This window comes from Lagenorhynchus albirostris, chromosome 12 (assembly GCF_949774975.1).
Source record: "Lagenorhynchus albirostris chromosome 12, mLagAlb1.1, whole genome shotgun sequence".
NCBI classification, from domain to species: Eukaryota; Metazoa; Chordata; class Mammalia; order Artiodactyla; family Delphinidae; genus Lagenorhynchus; species Lagenorhynchus albirostris.
In genome coordinates this window covers 7,153,307-7,167,622 of record NC_083106.1, presented here as the reverse complement: position 1 = coordinate 7,167,622, position 14,316 = coordinate 7,153,307, and the positions used below count along the sequence as shown (strand labels likewise).

The 14,316-nt window shown below is 45.2% G+C and overlaps 1 protein-coding gene across 5 annotated transcripts in view; it reads left to right on the top strand.

Moving 5' to 3' along the window:
- The window catches only part of MAP3K4 (mitogen-activated protein kinase kinase kinase 4), a 111,810-nt gene that overhangs the window by 94,872 nt on the left and 2,622 nt on the right, over window positions 1–14,316 (top strand). For 4 of the 5 annotated variants that reach the window (XM_060167841.1, XM_060167839.1, XM_060167840.1 and 1 more), the window contains 9 exons: window positions 1,906–2,006; window positions 2,689–2,769; window positions 5,778–5,969; window positions 7,431–7,501; window positions 8,288–8,404; window positions 9,291–9,450; window positions 11,315–11,437; window positions 12,076–12,182; window positions 14,069–14,248. In XM_060167841.1, coding sequence (XP_060023824.1) covers window positions 1,906–2,006; window positions 2,689–2,769; window positions 5,778–5,969; window positions 7,431–7,501; window positions 8,288–8,404; window positions 9,291–9,450; window positions 11,315–11,437; window positions 12,076–12,182; window positions 14,069–14,248 — 1,132 coding nt within the window. Of the gene's footprint in view, window positions 1–1,905; window positions 2,007–2,688; window positions 2,770–5,777; window positions 5,970–7,430; window positions 7,502–8,287; window positions 8,405–8,495; window positions 8,587–9,290; window positions 9,451–11,314; window positions 11,438–12,075; window positions 12,183–14,068; window positions 14,249–14,316 lie in introns of those variants that run through there. The other variant, XM_060167842.1, reaches the window with a different exon arrangement.

Here is a 14,316-nt window from a genome sequence, read left to right as displayed (position 1 = left end):
TGGTGTGTGCGTTGAACGTACTTGAGTGTAGAAGTTAAAATACCTGCAGTCGGCCTCTCCCCGCGTTTTGTCCCCCAGGCTTTGCATTACGTAGTTTCTCAGCATGTTTTGAGCAGCATTTCAGAAGTGCTCTTCGTTTATGCTTTAGGACAATCCTTGAGATTTAGAAATTTTACTTCCATTGTAACGTGCCATCTTGAAGGCCTTTGTTCACAGAGGAATAAAGTGATCTGTCCTTCCTGGCGGAGTGCGTGGCCGTAGGTACAGAACAGCAGAGCCGTGAGGGCGTGCAGAGCCGCGGGTTGTCAGCCTCCCGGCCGCCTCCAGCCTTAACCCCGTGGCCCAGCCTCCCGCGCCTGTGCGGGGGCCACACGTGCCCCTCAGCCGGGGTCTGCGAGCAGCCCTGGGCCGTGAGCAGGCTGTGAGGAGGCAGGGTGGTACCTGCGCTTTCTGACGTCGGCAGGCGTGTGTGCAGCCCTTGCCTGTCTTAGAGATACGTCAGCCACGGTGAAATTTTACTTTGCCCCACAGCTTCTGGTAAATATTTTGATTCCATACAGTTTGACTTAGGAAATAGTCTGGGCTTCAGTTATTTTACCGTTGTTTAGAAAACATTTTTGCAGTGTTCTCCTCGCTGGCGCTGCCTCTTACTGGTCTGCAAGGGCTGATTGTTCATTTTTCAGGAATCCTGCAAGCCAGTTGTTACGCCACGGAAATTGTTGAAGTCTATACCCTGCCGCTCCCCCTGCAACTGGTTGTTAAACGTTCACCCGTGCCTCACTTCATCTAAGTGTGTTTTCTTGCCTGTTGCACTGGCAAAAATGTGAGGATGTCTAATTGGCTAATCTTCTCTCTGGGAAATCAGGAAACTAGAAATGTTGAGTGGCTTCTCCATGGTCCCAGCTTAGGAGTGGGATGTGTTTCTTCACTTCAGCATCAGTGGTTTTTCCAGGAAACAGTGCCAAGACTCTTTGATGAACTAATGGCAGTGGAAGGTGTCCCCCTCACTTCAGACTTAGCAAGTACTATACCAGATTTGAGAGTTTAGGGAAATAACAAAGCAGTGCATACTTCATAATTTGTGAATGTCTGTCCAGTAGACCATGTTGCTTTAAACCTACTCAGTCTATAATAAAAAAGAGCATAAATGCTACCATACTTCATTATATCATTCATTTAAAAAATATGCACTAAACTTGTTAATAGACTAACACTGTATTTATTTTGGATGATTTGAATTATAATTTTAACACTTTCCCTTATTTAATTCTGGGCTTTATTTAATCTTTATGGATTCATTCTGGATTGCTGAACACTTTTTCTGGAAAAGCAGCAAAGTCACTTTGCCCTTTATACGTTAAGCTTCCTGCTCTTCTGCACTTTTGCTTGCCTACTGCTTGAGAAATTGCTAGGTATTCCCTTACATTTGCTCGTTAAGAGATTTGAGCTCTTTGAATCATGTAATGATTTTAGCACTTCAGATAGAATTAAGTACATAAATAGAATGTGATGATTTTAAATATTAGCCAGATTTGGCTCATAATTTTTATCCATCCTGGGCTTAAATTATGGCGCTTTCAGAACATGTCAGTAACACTTCAGTAAATACTGTTTTTATTTTTGTTGCTGTTTTTAACATAAAATGATATAGGATGCAGTCAGGTTCTCATGCGTTCTCCTTCCAAACTCCAGGGACAGGTGTCTCAGTAGGAGCACTGCTACTTTGGGAGAATAATTCTTGGTTTGGGACTGTCCTTTGTGTTGTCCTTTACCCACTAGATGCCAGGTGTTCTTGGGGGGGAAAGTTACCCCCAGTTTAGAATCACTGCTCTGGAAGAATCTCACAGATCATTCATTTTAAGTTCCATTGAATTGATAGCTTAATTTTTAAAAATATTAAAACAGGGGTTCCAGCGTCCCTGAGAATGATCGATTGGCTTCCATAGCGGCCGAATTGCAGTTTAGGTCCCTGAGTCGTCACTCGAGCCCCACCGAGGAGCGAGATGGTGAGTGTGTAAGGTGTCACCTGCATCTCCAGTCAGCCTAACCGTTTGTCTCAGTCCACCAGCTTCTGCTGTTAAGGCCTTTTAAAAGAAACGAAGTAAAGGAGTGACAGAGCCCTGTGAGAAGGATTAGTGCTGAACACATTGGCTTTTTAATGTCTTTTTAGCTATATTTGCATTTTTTCTTTTTGTTGCTAAATAATTTTTAAAAGTTGTTATTCCTGATATTTTAATTGTGGAGCACGCTTATTCACTTTAAAAATATGAATTGGCACTGTGCTTGTCGATGATATGCTGAAGTTTTATTATAATGCAGAACTAGGAGTCTTTGCTCAGAAACCACATGGTTGCTCCTGCGGTAGCTCTGCTGGGCTCCTGGGCAGGGCCTCGGGAGGGGGGCCCCAAAGAATCCAGTTTCTGCTCAGTATTCTAAGGTCTGTTACTTGTGGAAGGTTTTTGTGGTTAAAGTCCTGTAACTCCATTAACAACTTTTTAGCTTGGTGAAATTTGCTATAAATGATTGTAGAGACAGCTTTTCACACTCACCTCAAAGAGAAAGTAACCACCAGGAATGACAGGTTGATGGTAACTAATCATCGCTACTCACCGTTTCAGTCTTGCTCTGAATTAAGTAAGCTTATTTGTTTTATAAGTCTTAATTTGTATGGAAAAATACTTTCTGCAGAACCAGCATATCCAAAAGGTGATTCAAGTGGGTCAACTCGAAGAAGTTGGGAACTTCGGACACTTATCAGTCAGACTAAGGGTAAGAGAAAGAATGTTGAACTTAACACGTTTAAGCATAAGGTGAGCAGTTTCAGCTGAAATACGCTTTAGCTTGTGAATTATTAGACCTTCTACGTTAATGTTTTGTGATCTTTTTTAGAATTCTGACATCACTTTGATGTGTTTGTGTACATTTCCTATTTCTTACAAACTCCTTTGGAGCAGGAACACGTCTCACTCAGTTTTGTATTCTTTAAGCCGTGCGATGGTTCATTTTATATGTCACCTGGGTGGGCCCGTAGCATAATTCTTTATACATGGTAGGAACATGATAAATATCTGTGAAGTGAGTAGCCGTGTATTTCTTATGCTAGAAGCTGGAGAAAGCATTCGTCTTATAAAGCAGTCCATCAGTGTGAACCCGAAGAGTAAACAGCAGGAAAGTCCGTGGTCTAGCACAGAGCGCTCTCACGTGCTCTTCGTCACAGCAGTGTTGAGTCATGGGCAGGATAGAACCTTTTCTCTTGCTGTAAATGATAAAAGTTTCTGAGGGGCTAGATAATTTGGCCGAGGTCGTCGTAAGTCAGAGCTGGGACCAGACTGCACTCCTTCTCCCTTCAGGCCGGGCTCTTCCCACCACAGCTCCCCTTCGGAAAGTGTGAAACTGAGCAGCAGAAGAGCCATCACTGGGCCTGGAGCAGTCAGGAGGGGTTCCAGGGAGGGCTGAGGCTTGGGCTGGCCCCTGAAGGAAAGAGGTCTGCCTCAGGCCAAGAGGAGAGGTACCCAATGAGAAACACATCTGGAGGCCCAGTGACTGAAGAACAGACCAGCCGGCCTGGCCTGGCCCGGCCCGGCCTGGATAGTGTAGATGTAAATGGAGGTGGAACTGAAAGGGTAGGGGAGACCTGATCACGGCCAGTCTTCAGCGATGGGCTAGGTGATCAAGGCCTTACCCAGCGATGGTGGGCAGCCCCTGAAGCCTCTTGAGCTGGAAAGCCTCTTATGTTCAGGGAGTGCGAGGGTGGGGTTAGGAGGACACTGAGGAAGCTTTAACCTGCTCGCCTGAATTGGGGAGGAAGGTAGGGAGAAGGGCTAGAACGCCGTTGTAGTGATACAGTGGAAAATAAGATGCTGGACTAAGGGGATTGTAAAAAAGCCATGGAAGCAAACACAGCTGTGATGCCACATTGGACAGGCCTGGGCAGCTTAGGTGCGGTGGAGGGTTACGAGTTCGGCGGAGGTTTCCTCAGCTTGAGCCTGGGGACAGGGCAGAGGGTCCCTCCAGGGGCTCTCACATAACCGGTAGGTCCCACGGATACCAGGTCTTTGTGATAATTTTCAAAACAAATACTTTGTTGTCAAGTGAATTTGGAACTCTTGGGAGAGTTACAGTTGACACTGACCTATTAAACACTGGGAAGTCTTGAGAAATGTTTACTGTTTAAAAAAAAATAGGCCTTTCCCAGAAATATTTGACAGTGGAGCCCACGACCTCACAGCTATGAAATCTTATTCAATGCTGAGTAGACGCGATGTGTCATGTACTGAGGTAAGGGAGACAAGGATCCGTGTTTTTAAGAAATGATTGTAGTCAGACACCGTAATCGGGCCGTTATAAAGCTCTGGGACCTTCTCTTCTCAAAGTAACCGTTCAGCCATCACAGTCCTCAGTGATCTCTTAGACAGAAAATTCAGGCTCTCAGATGGCTCGTTAGGGACAGGATGAGAAATATGGGAGTGGAGATGTATGTAAAGAAAGCAGTGCTTCTCACATTATGGGTTTTGACCCTTTAGTGGGTTGTAAAATCAGCACTAAAAAAGAAACAGGGCTTCCCTGGTGGCGCAGTGGTTGAGAGTCCGCCTGCCGATGCAGGGGACATGGGTTCGTGCCCCGGTCCGGGAGGATCCCACATGCCGCGGAGCGGCTGGGCCCGTGAGCCATGGCCGCTGAGCCTGCGCGTCCGGAGCCTGTGCTCTGCAGCGGAAGAGGCCACAACAGTGAGAGGCCCGCGTACCGCAAACAAACAAACAAACAAACTGGACAGAATCCTAGTCACATGTAGAAAGAGTAATAGTGTTTCACGAAACTGTCATTTTAGATATCTATTTGTGTAAAAGATATTTCTAACTGTAAATCATGATAAAATATGTTGGAGAAATAGAGATAGCTTGATGGGAAAATAAGGAATAATAATAACAATAGCTAAAATTTACTAAATATTTTAATATTCCAGGCACTGGGCTAAATGTTTTATGTGCGTGATTTCATTAAATTCTCACAGTATCTCTGAATGAGGTATTATTACCTTCATTTCACAGATTAGGAATTTGATGTATAAAGAAGTTAACTAACTTGCTGATTGTCAAACACCTAGAAAATGGTGAAGCCAGGGTTTTATCCCAGGGATTCTGATTCCAGAGCCCTTACTCTAGAGAAAGGAAAACGTAATTTCCTTCCCAACAGAGACGCTTCCTGGAAGAGGTGTAGTACTTCTGCAGAGCTCTGACAGCGAGAAGACAGGAGAGTGTGAGCAAGGGGATGGGGTGAGAAGCGGTTTGGGGTGACCCACAGAGGCTTTTCAGCTGGGCTGGTCCAGAGCCGGTTGTAGGAGAAGGGAACCGGGAAGGGAGCCTGCGTGCACAGTGGCCTCGGACTTCCGGTAAACAGGTCATGATGAACTGTGAAATAAATTATGCGGGAAAAGAACACAGTCCGATTTTACGTTTTAGTAAGAGAATTCTGGTCACTGAGAGCGGATTGGAGAGAGGAGACAGGCGGGTGGTTCCTGCAGAGTCTAACCAACACTCTTGCTACAGGAAATCATTGATTGTGTCTGAGTAGCTTCTGTTTTATGTGCATATTTCTGTAGTGGGTGGTATACTCTGAAGTTGCTAGGTTTTGATGGACTTTAATTCACCTGCTGTGTATCTGAATAGGTAATGCTGTGCTGGAGTGCTCATGTCTGTTGCTCTGTTTTTATTATTATTTGCTGGAAATTGACTTGATTATAGTGGTTGGGACGACTGAGTTTGCACTTCTCCCTGCAGATACTGCTTCTAGGCAAGGACCCATAGAAGCTATTCAGAAGTCAGTCCGACTGTTTGAAGAAAAGAGATATCGAGAAATGAGGAGAAAGAATATCATTGGTCAAGTTTGTGATACCCCTAAGTCTTATGACAATGTTATGCACGTTGGCTTGAGGAAGGTGACCTTTAAGTGGCAAAGAGGAAACAAAATTGGTAAGGAAACTAAAGAACATGACACAAAGATAGTCTCTGTTAGAAATAGCAATAGTTACACTTCTTTAGGTTAAATCTTACATGGTTGGTCCTTTTCTCTTAGGGAGGTGGCAAATATACATTGTATCTTTTGCAGAGGGGTTTGGTTTTTGTTTCATCTGTAAAGTGTTTTCTAAGAACAATACAAAAGAGACTTTAGAAAGAGAGTTTTCAGTGGTTCATTCAATGGAATGGTTTTGCCTGATAACTCCAGAAGTTGCCAGTGGAGAACCACGCAACTTTTACCCATTTGTTCTAGTTTGTATTCTTTTTATCTTATTCCCACAAGATCATTATTGAAGCGAGACTGGATACAAATTAAGACGGGACAGTCTTTTCTGAAACATCAATTAATTTCCAAGTGAAACAGTTTCTTGTAAAATAACTAGTGATAAGATTGTGTGAGAGAAGGAGATGATTATGTTTCAGATCTTTCCCCCATTTAAATGCATTTATCTGGACTTCCCTGGTGGCGCAGTGGTTAAGAATCCACCTGCCAATGCAGGGGACACAGGTTTGAGCCCAGGTCTGGGAAGATCCCACATGCCGCGGAGCAGCTAAGCCCATGTGCCACAACTACTGAGCCTGCGTGCCACAACTTCTGAAGCCTGCTTACCTAAGCCCGTGCTCTGCAACAAGAGAAGCCCGCGCAGTGCAATGAAGGGTAGCCCCCGCTCGCCGTAACTAGAGAAAGTCCGCGTGCAGCCATGAAGACCCAACGCAGCGAAAAATAAATTAAAAAAAAACAAAACTCTCATTTAAAAATAAATAAATGCATTTATCTATTGAGCATTTAGGTCTGAAGAAGCAAACAAAGTTGTAATACAAGACTCTGGGAGCCTCACGACATTGAAGTTTTCGTAGAGCTATCAGGGAAGACGCACTGAAAAGAATCAAGTCCTTTATAAATTGTATTAATTCTTGTTTTCAGTCTTATTCAGCCATATATCCCCTTAGTTTAATGTCCCAAAAGGTGTGTTAGTAGAATATCCCACTAATATCCCACATGCCTGGCCATACAGCAATGAGGTGCATTGAGACGACAGTCAGGCTTACTCCTGGCCACTAGCCTTGCCCGCCCACCTCGCCCAGACCTCCTTGAGGGCCATAGGGGCTCAGAGGTGTGCACTAGGGGACTTAGTACTCACCTTCATGCCTCTTCTGGGATTTGCCAGTCAGTTCTACTCTATTCACAGGCATTTACAGGTAAGACATAGTGAAAAGATTGCTTAAGACTTCAGTTATTACGGTTATTAGGCAACATTCAGAAACAGTTTGGATCTTGCAGTAGTAGACTGTAGTAAGCATGGTTATAGGTATGTGAATACAGATTTGGAATTGGAAGAGATTATTGTACGTTTCAGTGAGTTGCAGTGGCCTGGCTTTGGCGGCTGAGAGCAGCTCATTTGTTCCTGTTCACAGGGGAAGGGCAGTATGGGAAGGTCTATACCTGTATCAACGTGGACACCGGTGAACTGATGGCCATGAAGGAGGTGGGTGCTGCAGCCCTCTGGGGGCCTTTTTGTCTGAGGCCTCCGTGTGGTAGAGATTTGGAAGCGAAACTTGTGTTTATGAGGTTAGAGCTGGCCTAAGTGCTTCCATAGTGAGTCGTCTAGGCCTGAGGTCTGCTTCTTAGCATTTACACCATTGGGACCAAGAGGGGACTTGAGCGGGGTTGGGGGTGGGATTTGTGATAAGGTTCAGAAACGAACAGCTTTTTATCTGCTGGAGGTAGAAAGCAGGAGCAGGGAGCGCCTGAAGAAGGCCCCGGCGGGGGGCACCGAGGGCCGTGGAGGGTGAGGCTAGAGCCGCGCGACCGTTGGTCCCCGAGTGGCTGTGAGGGGCAGCGGGCACATGTGGCCCCTCCTCAACCCCTGCGGCATCTCCCCATCTTCCCTGTGCGGCACTTACCCGCGCTGCTTTATGGCCTCATTCCCGCGTGGCTGTAAACTTCGTGAGGGCAGAATCTTATCTCCTCTTTTTATCTTGCCCAGAACCTAAACACCTGTGATTGCTTCCTGAATCACAGGAATGTTTCATGTTTTGGTTAATTCAGTCTGTAGTTATGAAAATGATCCCACTAGCTGTTATCTGCCCACATATTCTAAAGCAGGCGTGTTTAATTCAACAAGGAGGAGAAAGCCTGGCAGTGAAGTCACAAACACACTGACCGTGGGGCTGGACAGCAGACATGTCAGCATCCCAGCCCTTGCATTCAAAGTCGGCGTCTTTCTAGCTTGTGACATTGCCAACAGTAATCAACAGTTTTCCTTTTCCAGATTCGCTTTCAACCTAATGACCACAAAACTATCAAGGAAACGGCAGACGAACTGAAAATCTTCGAAGGCATCAAGCACCCCAATCTGGTTCGGTATTTTGGTGTGGAGCTGCATAGGGTAAGCCAGCTTTGATCACACTGTTTGGTGTGAGCGGTCAGTGAGGGCACAGATGGAGTCCTGTCCTACATCACAGGTCTTCTCATTTCAGAGCACAGTAACTTTGCCTAATTATCAGGAAATCTCCATGAGTTACATCATTTCTGCCTTCTCTCTGAAACTAGAGGAGTTCTTCCTAAAATGTAAGTTGTAGACTGTAGTCATTAACCCGACATTATAAAGCACTGAAACCCATCCTGCCAACCAGAAGATTTCTCTAATGCCCCTTACACAGCTGTGGGTCGCTTTTTTTTTCTTCCATTTTTTACTGAACCACTGTTGAGTACATTGTTCGGTAACGTTTTTTCTCTTATATGTATTTAAGGAACCATTGTGAAATGAGAGAAAATTAAGAGCTCAGATTCTTTTCCCCCTTGTGTTTAGAGATAAACACTTCGAGGGAAAGAGGATAACTCGGAGCGTCTTGGTGGAATATGAGCTTCTGGGGAATTTGGATATTGGTGATTTTTTACGTTTTTCACAGATAAATTCATATCTGAAAAGGATGTGTTTCAGTACTTAATAATCTATTTATAGGGACAGCCCTGTTGTCCCTGTCTGAGATTATATAGCGGACTGAATTTCAGAGGATTATAGACATTTATCACCTGTGAGTTGGAGATGTTCTTATCCCAACTAGCTGTATAATTCCAGACAGAGGAGGCAGGCAGAGACACGGCTGTAGGGGAGTTAGAAATGACCGTTTTAAGACGAATTCAGTATTCAGGATGGCAAGTGTAGCATACCATTAGAAAGGAGAGTCCTCTGGGGTGTGGCCAGTGAAGCGTTCCAGGTTCTTCACTTAGTGTCCACGTAAACACAGGGCTGCATTTGATTCCTCCCGCAGGAAGAAATGTACATCTTCATGGAGTACTGTGACGAGGGTACCTTAGAGGAGGTGTCGAGGCTGGGACTTCAGGAGCATGTCATCAGGCTGTATTCTAAGCAGATCACCGTTGCAATCAATGTCCTCCATGAGCATGGCATAGTTCACCGTGACGTTAAAGGTAATGCCCACACTCGGCTCCCCGCCAGAGCCAGCTGTGCCCAGCACACGGTGACTGCCCCCATGTCGCTTCTTCCCACGCCCACACATCACTTCTCTACAAAGAAATACCTTTACTTGAAGTAGTCTTCTGTAAAGAACCCAGCATTAAGAAACTGTGCAGGACACGTGTCTCCGTCTAGGAGTGTATAAGTCCGCTGTTCTGTTCAGCACTGCTTTTAGCCAAATCTGTTACCCCCAAAATGAAACTTGCTGTTTTGTAGGCTGATTTCGCCTGCCCTGTGTATTTACTAGACATTCGTGCTCAGAGCATCCTTTCTTTTCCTTGTGTCAAGAACCTCGTGTATTTATATATAAACGTGAATATGTAAAGTGACGGTGAATCAGGAATGCCGGTGTACGTTATGATGTGCAGCTGAGCTTGGGGAGACGTGGACGGGGTTTATTTACACCGCCCTCCCCAGTGTAGAGTTCTGCTAAGGATCGATTTGGTCACGCTGACTGACTAAAAGTTCTGTTCCCTTCTCACGTGTGGTGAGTAGCCATGCTTCTGTCCCAGAACTGTCCCTCTTGCGTTTACCTTAACCACATCGTGCCCCTGACCTCTGTATTTGGGAGTCTTGGGGATAATTAAAGTGACAAATTAGCTTTGTCTCTAATGGCCCTAGACTGAGGGATTCCACTCTGTCCCATAATCTGAGGCCTAAACAAGTTGATTCTAGAATGGCCGGACTTCAGACCAGGCATTCGCCTCAGAGGGGGCTGGGTTACCCATCACCTGCTCTGCTGGGTGGAAGAATTGTCCGCACTCTCTAAGGTGGCTCTTCCTGAATCCCCAGCATGCCCCAGTCTTGCTGCCTGCCCGCCCGTCCACCGCATTGCTTTGCTGTCTGGGATCATTCTGGGCATTTGCTTCAATGGCTCTGGTCAGGCCATGGCATTGCCTGTTTCCAGTTGTTCTGACACAAATTCCATACTCGTGGAATGGTACCTTCATATCGTTGGCCACGGCCACAAAGAGAATCCCTCAGAGTCCCTGAGTCAAGTCCGCCCACGTGCATCCTTGGGACATTCTTTATAGCTCATCGTGTCTGAGAGTGTGGGCCTGGGAGCTGGCTCCGGAATCACGCAGTTAGCGCCGTGTGCTCCTCAGGCTGTGAGGACCAGCAGATCGCAGCTCATCGCGTGGCTTGCTGTCTAAAGTGAGGGGCTCTGTGTCACTTTTGGAAGGGGGTGCCATCCACACGTAGCGCTGAGCCGTGCGGCTCGGTTGGAGGGGCCGCGGCCGGTAGCCTCTGGAGGAGGCAGAGCTGCCCTGGGAGATGAGCGGTAACCCCGGGTTCCAACTGGAGTACAGGCCGGGCCTGTGTACTGCTTGCGGAGATGTGAGACAGTCACAGAACATGCTTTTCAGGCAGTCTGCAATCAGTCCAATGGTGGCCTCGGGTACAGCTCTGCAGACCAGCAGCGTGTGTGCCGGGTCTTGTCTACACGTTGCTTTCTGTTGCAGGCGCTGCTGATCGTATATAAACTTAATTTTCAGGGACTGTGGCCACAAGCATTTGTGTTTTATGTGTACTTTCTCTTTAAGTATCTCCCTGGGTTTTTAATGTTAGAATTTACGCGTGTATTTCAGTTCAGAATTTATTGGTCAGAGCTATCTGCACTGATACTAAAATGTCTTCGCTGTGTTTTAACATTTGTGAATAAGGCTTAAAATCTTTCTATGATTACACTTTGCAGGTGAAGTTTCGTAAGTCTTTATAACTTCTGTAAATCAAGTTCCTGATGGTTTAGGTTACCATGTAGACTTTAAAGTGCCTGCGTTGTGTTGTAGAGGCTCACAACTCCTTATTTCTTGTTAGGTGCCAACATCTTCCTTACCTCATCTGGACTAATCAAGCTGGGAGATTTTGGATGTTCAGTAAAGCTTAAAAACAATGCTCAGACCATGCCTGGTGAGGTGAATAGCACGCTGGGGACAGCAGGTGGGTCCGGCTAGATCTGTCTTTGCATCAGGGCTCACTCCAGTGTGCTGGGACCCCGGCTTTCCCTTTTCCTCCTGGTCAGCAGACGTGGAGAGCAGGTGAGGGCATCTAACCAGACGGGGGAGGAGCCACCCCTGAAAGCGCTTGTCAGATTGGGAAATCACTCTTCTCCCTTCGACTTAAAGGAGGGAAGAAAGGCCTCTTTTCTTCCCAGAAAAACCTTGTCATTCACGTTGGGTTTATTAAAACTATTCTAGTCAAAACAACATGTTTAAATGGTGATTATTTGATTGTTTAGAAACACGTCATAAAATTTTACATCCTCCTTTGCAGGTTAAATTTCATATTCTCATTGCAAATACAATTTACCTGAATATTTGCATATTCAGAATTGTCTTTTAGAAGATATTTTGGCTCCTAAAATGTCCATCCGAGAAATTGATTTGAAATATTTATTTTCAAGTTTTGATGTTTCTTAGTATGTAATTCAGAGAAAGTTCCTCCCCCCCCACCCCCGAACAAATTAGTTGTTTCTTCTATGTGGAATATTAGGCGATATTAGTGTATTGCTTGGCTCTCGTACTACATGGTGCTATATTTATAACCCATTCTTATCACCATATCTGTGACTTTTAAAGCATACATGGCCCCAGAAGTCATCACTCGCGCCAAAGGAGAAGGCCACGGGCGTGCGGCCGACATCTGGAGTCTGGGGTGTGTCGTCATAGAGATGGTGACTGGCAAGGTGAGCAGAGCCTGCACCGGGGCAGGGGGACCTGAGGAGGGCACTTTACGTTAACAGAGCAGTAACTGTGGTCTTACTATCATTATGAATACTGTGGACACATTTCCTGCAAAATAGAGAACGTGACCTGTCAAAAGATAAGTAAGTTAAGACAAGTGACAAACTAGGGACCAAATATTTATAAGATACATGACTTAGAGAATTCCTCAGAGGAACAAAAAAAAGCATAATTCTCAAAACAGAATTAAGCAGCTGTGAAAAGAAACAGGAAGTTGAAAGCTTACGTCTCCACAAAGACTGGCACAAGAATGCCCGTGTCAGCTTTATTCATAATTGCCAGAACTTGGAAGCCACCAAGATATCTTTCAAATGGATAAACTGTGGTAATCTACAAGAGGGAATACTGTACAGCAACCAAAAGAAATTGGGCCGTGAAACGACACGGAGAAGCCTTAGAAGCACATTGCTGGGCTTCCCTGGTGGCGCAATGGTTGAGAGTCCGCCTGCCGATGCAGGGGACACGGGTTCGTGACCCGGTCCGGGAAGATCCCACATGCCGCGGAGCAGCTGGGCCCGTGAGCCATGGCCGCTGAGCCCGCGCGTGCGAAGCCTGTGCTCCGCAACGCGAGAGGCCACAACAGTGAGAGGCCCGCGTACCGCAAAAAAAAAAAAAGCATATTGCTAAGTGAAAGAAACCAATCTGGGGAATTCCCTGCTGGTGCAGTGGTTAGGACTCGGCACTTTCACTGCTGAGGATGCGGGTTCCATACCTGGTCGGGGAACTAAGATCCTGCAAGACTCGAGGCATGGCCAAAAAAAGAAACAAGCCAATCTGAAAACACCACGTACTGTATGATTCCAACTCTATGACATTCCAGAAGAGGCAAAACAATAAAGGCAGTAAAAGATCAGTGGTTGACAGGGCCTCTGGGAGAGGGAGGGAAGGACAAATAGGTAGAGCACAAGCGTTTGCAGGGCAGTGAAACTGTTGTGTATGACACAGTATCTGAAAATTGATCTTCTGATGAAGACACCACTAATGAAAAAGTATACAAATATATAGAGGCACAGTGTGTGGGGGGGGTGTAGCCATTACTTATAAAGCAAAAAAGTTAGAAACGTCTTAAGTGTTACTAGTAGGAAATTATTATACAGCTATACCTCGCAGCTGCTGAAAATAAGTGCTTAGTAACTATTAGCTAATATTATTTCTATTAGCGTTAACATAGAAAGATGCCCATGATATCTGTTATTTCAGTCAAGCCATGCATTAGAAAAAGAACAAGTTCTCACATTGAAGAACATATATCTCAATAACTAAACGATGGTCCACAAATTAGAATGCCGTACAAACTCAGTCCTTTCCCCCATGAATCTCATTTCCCTGTAATCATAATAAAATAATCTAAGCTTTACAAATTATCAATAATTGGATGCCGATTATTCAACAAGGTGGCATATTAAACATCCCTGTATGATAGCTGTTGAATTTTGTTTGACATTTTTATATTATTTTATGTTACATTTTTTATTTACATGATGATGGCATCTAGATAATACTGGACTAATTGGACACCTAAATGGGGTAGGCAGACTATGCTCACCACCTGGTTTTGTAAATAAAGTTTTATTGGCACATGGTCATACCCATTCCTTTATTATATTATAGCCTAAGGCTGCTTTCACGCTACAGTGGGAGAATTGAATAGGTGTGACAGAGACCATATGGCCTGCAAGCCTAAAATAGTTACTGTTTGGCCCTTTAAGTAAAAGTTTGCCGGCCTCAATATGTATCAACGTTGAGATGCCTAAAAAGAGATTGGGCAGTTGCATTTCTGTATGGCCATGTAGTATTGAAACCTGATTTTTTTTTTTTCTGTTTTTAGAGACCTTGGCATGAATATGAGCACAACTTTCAGATTATGTACAAAGTGGGAATGGGGCATAAGCCACCAATCCCTGAAAGATTAAGCCCAGAAGGAAAGGACTTCCTTTCTCACTGCCTAGAAAGCGAGCCCAGGATGAGGTGGACGGCCAGCCAGCTCCTCGACCATTCCTTCGTCAAGGTTTGGCAGATTGCTGTGTAGCCCTCTCCTTGTTTATTTGAGTTTTGATCGCATCTGGCACTTAAGGA